The sequence below is a fragment of the Delphinapterus leucas genome, chromosome 4 (genome assembly GCF_059928025.1).
Source record: "Delphinapterus leucas isolate spDelLeu-1000000601 "Yukka" chromosome 4, BTC_Dleu_Yukka2, whole genome shotgun sequence".
In the NCBI taxonomy this organism is placed as follows: Eukaryota; Metazoa; Chordata; class Mammalia; order Artiodactyla; family Monodontidae; genus Delphinapterus; species Delphinapterus leucas.
The window spans coordinates 131,028,731-131,043,379 of record NC_143132.1 but is presented as its reverse complement, the minus strand read 5'-3'; the positions used below and the strand labels follow the sequence as shown (position 1 = coordinate 131,043,379).

The window sequence follows — 14,649 nt, the reverse complement described above, 5'->3', positions numbered from 1 at the left end:
AACTGCTAGGGCTGTCACTGGCTCAGTGTCCCTATCACCATCCATTCACTTTTACCTTAATCCTTGCCTCTTGCTGGTCTGGCTGTGAGAATGTAACAGCCAACGAGAACAGCCTTTTCCTCCAGTACCAGTGTGCTGATTGTCCTCATGATGAGACTGTCCTGCCAGCTGGCACAGGCTCCCTCTAGCCTTCACATTAGGCCAGCCTGGACTAAGCTTCTTCACACATTTTGCTTCCCTTTCTGTTCCTCCAGTAGGGTTCAAAAAAGTCAAGAGGTCCTCATTGCATGTGGCTAGTGGACGGGGATCCAGAAGGTCATGAGCTTGGAAGCAAGTGGTATTTGGAAGGGGAGGTAGGGGGGAGTTATAACACCTTTGAAGTTTCTACCAAAGAGACTACCTCTTTGAAGAAACCTTGTGGGTTAGTAGCAAGAGCTTCTCTTAAAAATGAAATTTTCAAGAAAACATTAATAAATTACATTTTCCCTATGATTTATGTGATAGCATGAACTATGGCTGCCTTTGCCTAGCAGTGATGGTTTATGCCCAGAAAGAAGCCACTGAAACATTTGGGCTCTCTTTTAGCTAAGGCAGACTTTCCTTAGGTGTGGTTACTTTTGTTGGCAATGACGTTATGAGATAAGAAATCAGGGCATTCAGAGTGGAACCTGTGAGAATCCATGTACTTCAGATGGGAAATTGCCTAAGTTCTTGAGAGAGCTTGAGTCTGAGGACTTCAGAGATTTCCTGATCGCTGGCCCTTTGTTCTTTTCCAGACACTGTGCATCCTAGCCAACATAGCAGATGGGACAACGGCAAAAGAACTTATTATGACCAATGATGACATCCTGCAGAAAATCAAGTATTACATGGTAGGCCTTTGTCCCCTTCACGGCTGCACACTAGCTGCACATGAGAAGGCAAGCGCTGTAGCACTGTTAGCTCAAAACGAGTTGTGCAGAGATTAAACAAAGAATAGACTCCTCCGTAACCGATTCCAGAGACTCTCTTCCATCCTGAAGGGAAAAACGACACCAGGCTCCTGAAGCTTGTGCCGTTCCCCACCCTATCATCTGATTGCCTTCCTCTCACACAGTGACAGCTTGGGCTCTTGGCCTTCTCTCAGTGCCCCCAAAGCTTCCCTCTCAAAGCTTCAGTCCTATACGGATGAACCCTCTAGCCTCTGGTGTCTCTGGCTCTTGTTCTCTGATCATCTGCTTTCCGTCACAGTCTGCTCCCTACTTGCAAACACCTCAGCCACCTACTGCCACGGCCATACCCGGGATCCTGTCATCACCAGAATCTGCCCGTTGCCAAAATCTGGAAATCAAACATCCCTCCTCTTTTCATTCTGTCGGCGTCTCCTAGCAAAACCCTAATCGTGGATGAACCTGTCTTCTCTTTGCCTCCTCGTCAGAGTTAACAACTGCAGAGAAAGGCACAGAACCGGGCTGACTGGTTTCATGTTAAATTCACACTTACAAAACCCACATGGGCACTCAGCACTGCCTGGTACCCTCCTGTGATTCTCCAGCAAGCTGGTGCCTCCATTCTCCAGAAGAATAGGTTTTTACTTTCTCCTCATTCTTTAAACCTCACCTCTTATCTCCCTCATCACTCTTAGTGGTGACCTCACCTTTTGTTTTACTAAGAGAATAGAAGCCAAAGTCCTTCAGCAGTTCCCTATTACACCTTGAATAAAATCCATCCCCCCACTTTTTTTTTTTTTTTTTTTGTGGTACTCGGGCCTCTCACTGTTGTGGCCTCTCCCGTTGTGGAGCACAGGCTCCGGACGCGCAGGCTCAGCGGCCATGGCTCACGGGCCCAGCTGCTCCGTGGCGTGTGGGATCTTCCCAGACCGGGGCACGAACCCGTGTCCCCTGCATCGGCAGGCGGACTCTCAACCACTGCGCCACCAGGGAAGCTCCCGTCCCCCCTTTTGATGGCCTGTGGAGTCCTATATGACCTGACTCATCTGTATCCCCCAACTTCTCTCATTCCCCGCTTCCCTTTGTTCACTACACTGACCTCTTTCCACTCCTGGAAGAGGCCGTGCATGTTCTTTTCTGCCTCAGGACCTTCACACATGCTGGCTCCTCTGCCTGGAATACTATTCTCCCCATGGGATGCCTTCTCGCCTCTCAGATCTTAGCTCTGCTAACACTTCCTTGTGGGCTCTCATCTGTGTGGGTTATTCTTTGTTACGGCATAATTGAGTGAAGTACTCCCTTCAGAGCACTTAGCTCAATTATCGCAACATATAGTTGTTTGTTTGTGTGCCTACCGACTGTAAGCTCCCTGAGGGTAAGGACTGTATCAGTTCTGTGCACAATTGTATATCCATCACCCTGTACAGTGCCTGGCCTTTAGTATATGCTTAGTAAGTATTTGTTGAATGAAAACCATACTGCTTCAACTGGGAACTCCCTTATCTTTCCAATACCAGATCCACATAGTATCTCTGTAATCTTCTGAAAGCTTCTCTGGACTTCCCATACCCATTGAGGTACACCTGTCTCTCTGCTGCTGTTCAGAGCCAGACTTAAGAGCGTCTTCTGCACGTGCTGTCTCCTTCCTCACCACTAAATTCACTCTTTAGCCCACTTCATCTGGCCTCCAACCCCATTGCTCAACTGAAACTGTTCTGGTTAAGGTCACCATCCTATTATGCCAAGTCCAAAGGATGGTTTTCTCTCCTCAACTCTCCTCACTTATAGTGAATTTCAGCACAGCTGTTTCCTCCTCCTGGAAACATTCTTTTCTCTTGGCCTCCATTCCATTATGCCTCCCTGCTTAGCCCTGGACCTTATCTTTGCTCTCGCACATGTACTATTGAGATTGATGGTTCATACCCTTTGTTGCATGGTGGAGGAATCTTTCAAAGACTGTTGCCTTGCCCCTTTCCTCCTGAGATTCTGATTTAATAGTTCTGGGGTGTAGCCTGGGCATCAGTGTTTTTTTTTTTTTACAGTTTCCCCAGGTGGTTCTTAGGTATAGCCAGAGCTGAGAACCACTGGTTTAGGGAATCTCATCCACTCCCATGGCTTTTGCTGTCATCCCTATTCTTTGTTTGGTTTCTGGACTCCAGTTCAGTAGTCAATTTTGATGAATAGATTAGGCATTATCTTATTTACACTGTCATGGTATCAAGCAGTACAAAACACAACCACAATAATGGTTACTGGCCTTCAAAAGCCATGACAGCAAGCTTCCCTGATGGTGTCTACAGCTTTACAAATGCTGGTTCTTTTCTTAGTGGGCAGGAGGGGGTAGGGGATCAAGGTCCGTGGGTCACACGGAGGGTACTCTGCAGCCTAGACCTCTCTTCTGAACTCTGGACTCGTATATCTTCCTGCTTACTCAGCATCTCTCTGTGGCTGTCTGAAGCCTCTTGAGGTTGGTGTTTAAAAATCGATTCTTAAGTATCTCCCCTAAACCTAAATTTCTCCCCTCCTGACCTTTTCCATCTGAGTAGAGTGGCTCTGCCATCTACCCATTACTCACACCAAGGAGTCAGTCATTATTTCTCCAGCTCCTTCGTCTCGTAATCCAGTTTATCAGTAGGTCCTGTTAGCCCGGCCCCTAGCTGCTCTGGATGCTGTTGACTTCTTTCTGTTGCCGCTGCTCTCACCCTAGTTCAAGCCATAGCCTCTCATACCTGACTGACCATAACAGCCTCCCAGACACCTCAGCACTGTCACTCCAGTCCCTTCAGCCTGGGTGACCTTCTAAAAATGTAAATCAGGTGTTGTCCCTCCACTGCTTAAATCCTTCAGGGCTTCCTGTCAACTCAGAATGAAATCAGTCCTTACTCTGGCCCGCAAGGACCTACAGTTTAGCCATGCCTACATCTCTGAACTAATGTTACTCTACTTTTCCTTCTCAATATGCATAAGCTCTACAGTTTCTTCTTACCTCAAACCTTTTCACAGACTTTTCCCTCTTCTTGGTACCTCTTGCTCTTTGTACACCTGGCACCTTCCTGTTCTTCCTATTTTTTATTCTTCCTCTGTATAAATATTGCCTCCTTCAAAGAGATCTTTTCTGTCCATTTCACTTAAAATTAGGTTCCCACCCCTCCACCCTCCAGTTTTCCCTATCACAGCAATTTGTTTCCTCAAAAAATGTTTATTGAAGGATGGATGAACTTATATGTAGTAAATACTTACTGTTGTACTATAAATAAGTTCATTTATTCAACAAATACTCATTGCTGGCCTGATGCTGGGAGCAGATGACACATTTTATTCTGTTTTGTCTTAGTGGAGCCCCAGCTGAACAGCTCTCTAAAAGTCTTGGCAGGTAGGAGGGAAAAAGAATCACCAACCATAGAATTCTAATGAAGGAAGGCATGTGCTTTTCTTTGTCTCTGCTTAGTTCAGATGTAGTTCTACATGTCAAGACGAGTCTGTCTCAGCCTTCAAGAAACTGTTGAGCATATATTGTGTCATGGTATTTCACAGATATGCATAAGTTATTTAAGTGTAGTGGGGACTTTCTGTTTTTAATTGACCAATTAAAAAATCATCTGTAACACAGAGATCGGACTTGTGGTTGCCAAGGGGGAGGGGGAGGGGGAGGGATGGACTGGGAGGGGGAGGGATGGACTGGGAGTTTGGGGTTGGTAGATGCAAACTATTACATTTAGAATGGATAAACAACAAGGTCCTACTGTATAGCACAGGGAACAATATCCAGTCTCCTGGGACAAACCATAGTGGAAAAGAATATAAAAAAAGAATATATATACATGTATAACTGAGTCACTTTGCTGTACAGCAGAGATTGGCACCGCATTGTAAATCAGCTATACCTCCGTTAAAAAAAAAATCATCTGGAAAGATTGTTTTACCACTGGGTCCTCTTTCATTTAGGAGAAAGCACTGTATATGGACAAATAATAACTTAAGCAAAAATGGTTGTACTTTCAGTACATAAAGATAAATAAACCAGAAGTGTGTTTCAGGAAAATAGGAGGCTCCTTAAGAATAGTAGAGACTTAGTCAAGTTTTTTGTGATGTGCCTATAGAAATAAGAGTACTTTGAATCAGATACTCAGTAGCCAAAGAGATGAATACTAAGTGCACATCTATTCAGTTTATTGGCCCTGAATGTTTCCTACTGTAGAGAAAGCATAGTCAAAAGCATAGACTTGGCATATGCCAGTGTTCCTGTGTGTATGGGTTGAGTGATAAATTGCAGACTGCACCTGTGGCCCTAGAGGTGTTTTGTTTGGCCAGCCAGAGGGTTTCTAAAATTTGAGTGTGAATGTCTTTTGGCAAGGCTTCACTCCCCAGTGTGCCGGATTTCCTACCATTCTCTTGTCTTTAGCCCAACCTGTTCACCCATTAGTACTAATTTTGTGGCCCCTCAAGACATTTGGGTTTGAGGTCCCTACTTCAGACTTTTAGGCTATTGGAATTGCCTGTGGTACGTTACCAAAAATTACCTCAAATGAGATTACCTCTATTTTTGTTTCCTTTTCTGCATCAAATAGGGTCATTCACATGTCAAATTGCAGCTTGCTGCTATGTTTTGTATATCAAACCTCATATGGAATGAAGAGGAAGGTAAGAGATTGGTGAGATTTGTTCTGAAGAAAATTATGGGAAGGAAGGTCTTGCACAGGAAAGGCATCAGGTGCCCCTGCAATCCTGGGTAGAGGCACCACTCACTGGCCCCCAAGCCCCCAACCGTGTCACCTTGGTATGAATGAGAATCCATGGGTCTAGTTAACACTGAGCCCCACCGTGGAGTCAGCACTGTTCCAGATTACTGAACGTGAGGGTGGAGGAGACCGTAGGGAAGTGAGTGACAGTCCTCGTCCTTGAGAGGGCTGAGGAGGAGGATGGTGAGACGCGCTTGAAGATGAGAGGTGAGGGTGGGCGGGAGGGTCAGCCTTTCACTGTGAGCAGGGGCCGCACATAGAAGGACGACAGGCAGATAAGCTTAATGGAGAAGAGGGTGCGTTGGTGAGAAGGGAGAGACACACTGTGCCTGGTGGGGCAGCCAGTCTGTGAGGAGGCCCCTACAGCTCTCCACCTTGACTGTGCATTAGAATCACCCAGGGATTTTTGCACCAGCCGGTTAAATCAGTATCTCTGGGGTGGTCTCCAGACATAAGTGTTTTTTTTAATTCCCCAGGTGATTCCAATGTACAGCTAAGGTAGTGAACACATGCGGGAGAGCAGTGGGTCTCAGTGCTGGGTTGGCTGCATGAGAATCACCTGAGGAACTTTGTAAAACGCAGATGTCTGGGCTCTACCCCTAGAGATGCTGGTTCACTGGGTCTCAAGGAGGTGAATGCATGAGTGAGTCACTGTGGGCTCTTCAGGGGTGGAGGAAAGAATCCAGGAGAATTATCCTTCTTAGCACTGTGTCCAGAACAAAGTGGAAGGAGGAAGAACTGCATTCAGCGTGCAGGCCGAGAGACCAAGTAACAGCCGGGTACCAGGGAAACAAGCTGCCCTCAAGGAGGTCCTAGTCTAGTTGGAAGATAGAACACAGCAGTGCGGAGTTGGAACTGCCACGTGCTAAGAGGCAGCAGGAAGTGCTGGGAGGTCCGAGGAGGGTGGAAGAGAATGGAAGGGGAAAACAGGACTGGTTTGGGGTAGGAAGAGCCTGGCTAAGTATGTCCAGAAAGAAGTGATGAAGATGGGGCCTGGTGGCAGGGCCTCGTGCCAGGCTGAAGAAGCTGACCTTGACCCTCTGGTCCATGGAGAAATTAATCCAGCAGCAGAACCCAGATGGACTGCAGGAAGGAGGGTCAAGAGGCAGGGAGACCAGTTAGAGCACTGTTGGAGAATCCAAGCATGAGGGGATCTGGCTGCACTGGGGAGAGTGGAGGGCGAGGGGGCGGAAGGGGAGAGGGCAAAGGACACTGGTAAGGCTCCAGATTGTTGGCTGTACATTAAGGAGAGAGCAATTGCCTGGGCCATGTTCCCAGTAACCTGCTAGCTTTCATCTCTCAGGCTCACAAGAACGCCAGGATAAATTACGAGACATGGGCATCGTAGATATTCTGCACAAACTGAGTCAGTCACCAGATTCAAATCTTTGTGACAAGTGAGTATCAAAGTAAAAGGGCCTTGCTTTGGGGTATGTTGCATTCTTTTATGACAGGGTTTGAATTGCTTAGTAAGTCACATAGCCAAACTCAAAATCTTTTAGATTCTTGGATTCCCTTTTTAATCTGTGAGTCAACTGTGTGACATTTGAGTAAGAGATAAACTAATAATTAGCAGATTATTAAAGATTCTCATCTTACTCTGAATTGACATGAGCCCAGGCCACCTTAGTGGGACTCTGGAGAGGATCCAGAGGTCATTCCCTTTCAGTCCCTCGATCATTAGAATAGAAATGCGTGTGGCCTTTTGGAGAGCAGAAATGAAGGCCAATTATAAAAACATTCATTAGCTCAAAACCTCACTGAGCGCCTGCCTTGTGCCAGCCTGGCCTGGCTGCTGGGGATGCAGCAGTGACCATCAAGGAGTCCCTGTCCTCAGAGCGCTCACCTTTTCTGGGGGAGGCGAGAGTCACAGTCAGAGACACCTCTAAGCTCAGGACAGCCGAGATTGTTTTTCCTGGCTGTGGACCCTTCTTATAACACAGCCTTCGTTTTCCAGCTCACTTTCATTCTCCACACTCGCGAGCAGGGCTCAGAGTGCTCCATGGTCTGGCTCTGCCTTCCTTGTGCTGCCCCCTCCCCCGTGCCCACCCTGTGCTCCAGCCACACCTGCCCTCTTACAGTATCACACCTTCAGGCATTTACACCTTCTGTTCCATCTGATTTGCCGTCCCAGTCCCCTCGCCTCTGAATCCCCATTCATTCAACAAATATATATATATATATATTTTAATACCAACCTTACCAGGCACCGTTTCAGGCATCGGTGATATAAGGGTGAATAAAATTGATGACATCCTTGCCCTCATGTAACTTACATTCTAGTACAGAAGACAGATAATAAGCAAATGAATATGTAATATGATAGCAGATAACGAGAGGTACTACGAAGGTATAAGCAAGGGTGAGGGAATGGAGAGTAAGAAAGCTTCTTGTGGTATAGATTAGTCCCAGCCTTTCCGAGGATGTGACATTTGATCAGAGACCTGGGCGAAATGAGAGAGTCTTCCAGGCAGCTGCTTAGAATAGTATTCCAGACAGGGGACAGTGGGTTCCAGGCCCTGAGGCAGGAATGCTTGAATGTTCAAGAAACAGCAGGAAGACCAGTGGGGCTGGGGAAAAATGAGCGAGGGGGAGAGTGGTAAGAATTGGACACAGGGAGGCAGTGGGAGCAACTGAAGAGCCTTGTAGACTGTGGCAAGGACTTTGGATTTTATCCGGATTTTAATAGGAAGTCAGTCATTAGAGAGTTTTGAGCAGAAGAGACAGTATCTGGTTCAAATTTTTAAAAGATGGCTCTGGTGTCTGTGTAGAGGGTGGTCTGTAGTAGGGCAGGAATGGAAGCAGGGAGACCAGCTAAAGGCCGTTACAGTCGTGTTAGATAAGAGATGAGGGTGGTAGTGCTGGGAGTATTGAGAAGTGATTGGATTCAGGATTTAATCTAAAGGTAGAGCCAACAGGTTTGCTCATGGATTTGATGTAGGATGTTAAAGAAGGAGAGGAAAGGGAAATGCCTAGAGTTTTAGCATGAGCAACTGAATAGAGGATTTGCCAAGATGGTGAAGAATAGAAGAGAAGTGGGTGGGGGTAGGGAGAATCAAGGGTTCTTGTTTGGTGTGCTGACTTTTGGATGCTATTAGATATCCAAGGGACTCGGGAGAGTGGGGCTGAAGATATGAATTGGGATGGTATATAAAGCCCTGGAGCTGGCTGAAGTCACTTAGGGAGAATAAACGAGAGGAGAGAAGACAGGAGGGCTAAGGACCATACTCTGGGACACCCCACCGCCACCTTTAGGGGAAGATGAAGAAGGTCCAGCAAAGGAGCAGGAAGAACAACCGGTGAGGCAGGCCAAGACCCGGGCGCACAGGTGTCCTGAAAGCAAGGGCGGAGAACGCCTGGACAATGGCCATCCGTCCTTCAAAACTCAAATCAGGTTGTCACCTCCGTGGAAAAATCTTGCTGGATCCTTCTGCACCCTGGCCCCCAGGCCTTGCTAGGGACCCCTCTGTGCTCCCGTAGGACACAACACATGGTGTTACGGCTGTCAGCTTGCTTGTCTGCTCCACAGAAGGGAAGAGGCATTCGTTTAATTGTTCCTCAAGTGAATGGCTGGGCCAGATGGAGCACAAAGAGCTGGGCCCCTTCCTCCCTGAAGCTTGCCATCCAGTGTGTTAAGGACAAATCCCCGAATAACTGCAGCCCCCACCCTGCTGCTCAGATGAGTGTTCCATCAAAGGCAAGTCAGGGCCGGCCACATGCTGAAGGTGGGATTTGAGCTGTACTTTGAGGACGGGAACCTTCATGTCTACCTCCACAGCAGTAGTAACAGCTGCTGGCTTAAATGACAGGCTCTGTCAGCCCGCCTCTTCTGGCTGAGAGCCAGACTATTCCCTGGGTTTCTTTTTTTGTGTTTGTTCAGAAATTAAAATAGTTCTGCTTAAAATCATCTCTGGGATGACCTGGAAAGAGGCCTCACCAGCATGAAGTGGGATAGTTTTAAGCCCTGGCCTGCATTGCTTAGACCAATCTGGTACTGTTTCCCCAATTTCTGTGGCACATACGTTGTCAGCAGTTCTTAAACCCCATTAAAAGGGTCAAGGTCTGAGCTACTCTACCTCAGTCCATTTAAGGAAAGGTAACCTTGCCTACAAAACCATCCATCTGAAAGACTCCTTAGATATTAATAGATAGCAGAAAGATAATGAGGGCACAGTCTCTGAGGTCCGATATAATCAGATATAGCCAAACCCTTAGAAAGATCCAGAAGGAGTCTGAATTGACGATTTTAAAGAGTAATACAGAATTTCGATCAAGACCCTCATGTGGGCTTTCCCATCATAGTAAAGTCTGTTACCTAAAGACAACATCTTTCAGGTTCTTTGTCTTTAAGGCTTTGTGATCCTTTGACTTTCAGACACTTACAGATGAGGAGCTATTGCTAACTAGGCCTCTCCACCCCAGCCTCAGAGGGCCTCAGGTTTGTGAAGTTATGGTCAATAAGAGGTAGCCTGTGGCATTATTCATAAACTTATTTCCTAACACAACGACTTTGTAGAACCCAACTTGCTCATAACTTGGAGTGGTCTGTATGGAGCTCCCTGTTCTGATGAACTGGACTATTTGCAACTGTCATCTTTACAGAGTCTTAAATAATTGCAAGAATATCCCTTAGCACACCTCTTTTAAAACTGTGGATTGGATCCATTACTGCAGCAAAGAAACTGCGCTTGAGTCCAGCTTATCGCTGCCCAATCTGCTCTGGTATACTTTCATCAGCTAATAGTAACAGAAAAATTTAACGTTTTCTCTCCATAACTTAGAAGGGGAGATCATTGCCAAAACCTGACTTCCAAACTTCCACAATTGCAGCCTTTACCAAATCATGATGGGAGAGTAAAGGAGGCCTTCTGAGTCCCAGCTCAAAGGAAGGCACTTTAATAAGGATCAGGATAGGTTAAGGCATTGCCCACATTGCACCTTTTCCTCTCCAGCTAGCTAACTTTTTCCCTAATCAGTCAGTGTTATCAGGCATAATGAGAAGAATGGGATAAAATTGTAACCTCCCTTCCTCAGTTCTGAGGCATTTGAACCACCAGACAGCCTCATCCCAGGAGCTCTTTGCCCCTCCCACGCACCTTCTAATCAGCCCCTACCCACCTCTTCCCGGGTCAGTGTTCCTCTTAGCTTCCCAGAACCCTAAGTGTCCTCCCCAGTGTCCTGCAGCACTAGATAAAACGTGCATGAAAATAGGAGAAAGTCAAGAATCCCAGATCCATCACAACTATATGCCATTGGCAAAGGAAAATTATAGAATGTCACTGGGTTGCAGCAGCTATAAGGACAAGAGCAGGACCACAGGAAGAGGCTGTAGCCAGCATGGGTTTGACGTGTGTGCTGACCACAGATCTCTGCCCTCTACGGTAGGTGTCCCACTTACCTACCGTAAGTAGGTACCCGATTCCCTTGGGGGACCTACCTTTTTAGACTTTCCCAGCTACCATCTTTGAACCATGGGCTTTTTACCTTAATTACACTTCTGAGATGACGGCTAACAGGAGCTTTGTGATTGCAGGGCAAAGATGGCACTGCAGCAGTACCTGGCGTGATGGGAACGCCCTGGGCGCCTGCGAGCATCCCACATCTTTGTTAAAGGAAGTACAGGAACTAGCCTCATTTGATTCCTTCTATTTGCACAAGTCACCTTGGACTGCAGGGAGCTGTTTTGCAAAAGCAATTTGGTAGGCTTAGATCTCAAACTCACCTTGAGAACATTTTTTTGAGGTAGTAATTTCCTCAGAGGACTATTGTGTTTTGTTTTGTTTCTTTCTGAGCTACCTGGACTCTTTATTAGAACAATCAATTATTTTCCTTTGGACCTACAATTTTTTGCCTATGCTGCAGCCACTTTGTGAGTGAGAATGGCTGTGTGTGTGTGTGTGTGTGTGTGCGCGTGTGTGTGCACGTGCGTGCACGTGGGTCAGGATGAATGGACGTGTGTGTGTGAGGGATACCTCAAAGTTTTCTTTTCTTATTTTGTGTGAAAATCTCTTTTCTACAGATTTTCCAGGGTTTAAGCATTGCTTGCTGTATAAAAATCTTTACTGAATTATATACAGTTTGAATGAAATGTTATTTTAAAAACAAAACGATTGTTAAGTGTTCCATAAAGGTTATGTTGGATTTTGGTCAGATGAATATTTGTAAGTAAAAAATATATGCATTTCTGAACCTCAACTTACATAGATTTTCTTTATAAAAAACAAAAAAAGAAAAAAACAAAACGAAAAGGTTGGCTATAGTTGGCCTGAATAACAGGCACGATATATGGTGCTGTGCAAAATAGTAAGCTAGCATCTTATACTGCCGTCGATATCAGCAGGTACAGAGCCTCTTTTCAGCCTAATTCAGTAAGCTCTCAGGCTTCCAAGTCAGATGGACAGGGTGGAGTGGAGTGAGGCGACAAATACACCATAGGTTTTCTGAAACATCAAAGGGAAGTATAACTACTGATAGTGAAAGCCCAGCCATGACTGGTGGGCTATGCTTGGCAGGAACTGGGCACCGAGAGCCTCCCAACTGCCCTAAATCCTGTCACTGGTATAGCAATATATGGCAGGATTTAGAACCAGTCATGGAACCTTAAGCTCCAACTAAAGTAGGTCATCACTTCGTGGAAACAAAGTCCGATCACCTTGTGCTTCCTGAAACAGCATATATCACTGTGAAACTAAAGAACGTCCTACAGACGCATCTGTAGGAAGAAGCAAAGAACAGGATAGTTTAGAAAGCTGTTTTTCTCTTGGCTATACTCAGCAAGTTCTATATACTTGTCACTCAGGACTGCTATTCAGTGTGCTTTGGTAAAATGAGATGGGAATTTTAGTAAGCGACGCGGCTAAGATTTTTTCCTGCATGAAGCCCAAAGCACTGACGTTTGAGAGAAGGGAAGGGGGTCTCCCCAGGAGGACCGCAGATGACCGCCTTTTCCAGCCACTACTGCTTAGCCCTTCGGCAGCCCTCAGCTTGGCACACGCTCCAACTTCTGGGTCCGCTTCAAGGTGAACTCAAGGAGGTTGCTCTTGACTGTTTGAAGGTACAACCAGCCTCGCTTTTCCCTTTGCTCTGCGAAGTTCAAAGGCATCGTGGCCAGGAAGCGAGGTCTGCGGCCCAGAAGCTTGCCCTGAGTGCGTGCACATGACGGGTTCCCCAGCCCACCAGCCGCTCGTGACGGGGCACCCCATCACCAACCTGCTCCTTCCCTGGAAGAGTTAAATATGTTTGATTGCAAATGAATGTTTTTAAAGTGTATTTAATGCCGTTTTTTTCTGTTCTCAACACGACCACCCAAGATTCAAACACAGAGATTTCCAAGTTGTTATTTTTTCAGAACATTACTGATTTAAAAATCTGTCACAACAGGAACTTGGGTTTTGTGCAACCATCAGAGTGCTAATATGCAGAAGCCAGTTTAAAGAAAATGGAGTGTATTGGGGGAAAAGCCTTACTTAGGCCCACTCATTGACATTTCTAGTACTGGGAAAATATCCTTGGTTGGCATTTGTAACACTAAACACTATAGAGTTGGTATTTTAAGTACCAGGTAAATATAAATAAACCAATATGAATTGCTGAGACAATCTTGAACCCAGATAGCATTGGAAAGTGGAAAGCCCAATGAAATGACACTTTCACACTTAAACTCTGTGGATAAATCTTGCCTGTGGCTTTAAACAGATGGTCAAAGAAAAAGTGCTTTACTATGATTAACTTTTCTGAGTTGAATGAAGGAAAATGTATTTATTAAAACAAAGCTGTTTGCTGCTTTATGCAGGTGCAGTGTTCAGTCAGCAAGGAAGTGGGAGGAATGGGACGTGGTCTTGTGTTTCCACCCAAGTTCTTAACTAAGCTTCTCGCTCTCTCTAATACTGCATTCTGTTTCTCCTTTTGTGCCCTGATTGTAACCCAAAATTTATGAACTAGAAAAGAATGTCCAATTTAATAAGTTGCATTTTTTTCCTTAAGCACTTTATGCAGAACAATACATGTTCTTCTGGTAGTGTTTGGATAATATGATTTTAACACATGCTAATAAAAGCCAAGAAAAAAGCATGGCAACTTCTAAAAAGGAGTCTGTTTTCCAAATACCTAGAACATTAGGAAACATTAGAAGATGATGTGTACTGGCTTTCGGAACCTGATATTCTTGGTGAATGAGAGGCTGGGAAGTGACTTTGCATTTCAGAGGGGGGGCCAGCGCCCTAGGGTAACTGCAGCTTCCAGGGGCCTCTGCAGCGGTCTGCGGCCCCCTCTTCCTGGTCTTTACAGGCGGCCACTTCCAGCCACCAGGACTCCCCACTCCGTCCTATGCCACTCCTCCCCTGCCACCACCCACTGGACTCAGGCCCAGAGCTTGTCAAATGACCGTCTGCACAGACGCCCTGCATTTACTGGGCACCGCCTTCTCTTCCCCATCTCTGAAGTGTAGGGGTGCACCTCCTGTCTCTTGGCCTCAGTAGAACCGGAGAGAGAACCAAGGGCGCCTGCCCTAGAGCGTGGGGGGAAGATGGTGAGGCGATTCCCCCGCCACAGGGGAAACTTGGAAGCAAGGCCTGGGAAGGGGGGACTGACCCCAGATCCTGCTGGAGAGCCGACGGGGAGGTTCCGGACACCTTGCCACCTGGGATAGGGGCTGGTGCTTTCCCAGTCCTACTCCTTTGCACTGACCTTCCCTGGTTGCTGGGCAGGGAGGTATGTGTCAGTTCCCAGCACAAGGGAAGTTTTGTTCCATGACCTGGCCTCAGGGAAAGTGGAGGGAGCCCCCACCAAGGCCACATTGGGACCCACCAAGCCACCTTCCTCCCTCTCTCCCTGCAGCCCTGGCTGAGTGGAGGGCCTGAGCTAGTCAAGCCGTGTCCTTCACTTCGTGGGGCTAGGCCTGCCCTTCACCCTGTCAGGCGCTCACACCCAGGAGAAGCCTTAACGCCTAAAATGGCACCCATCCTGCAGGCCCAGGGTCTCTG

General features: G+C 46.6%; 1 protein-coding gene across 6 annotated transcripts in view; it reads left to right on the top strand.

The window, feature by feature from the left end:
- ARMC8 (armadillo repeat containing 8) overlaps positions 1 to 13,738 on the top strand; it is a 106,858-nt gene extending 93,120 nt beyond the window's left edge. For 5 of the 6 annotated variants that reach the window (XM_089911105.1, XM_089911104.1, XM_022582583.3 and 2 more), the window contains 4 exons: positions 777 to 872; positions 5,498 to 5,570; positions 6,972 to 7,065; positions 11,202 to 11,344. In XM_089911105.1, the coding sequence (XP_089767231.1) occupies positions 777 to 872; positions 5,498 to 5,570; positions 6,972 to 7,065; positions 11,202 to 11,235 (297 nt within the window). In that variant the 3' untranslated portion in view covers positions 11,236 to 11,344. Of the gene's footprint in view, positions 1 to 776; positions 873 to 5,497; positions 5,571 to 6,971; positions 7,066 to 11,201 lie in introns of all 6 variants that reach the window. The other variant, XM_022582582.3, reaches the window with a different exon arrangement.
- Positions 13,739 to 14,649: the final 911 nt, after the last annotated feature.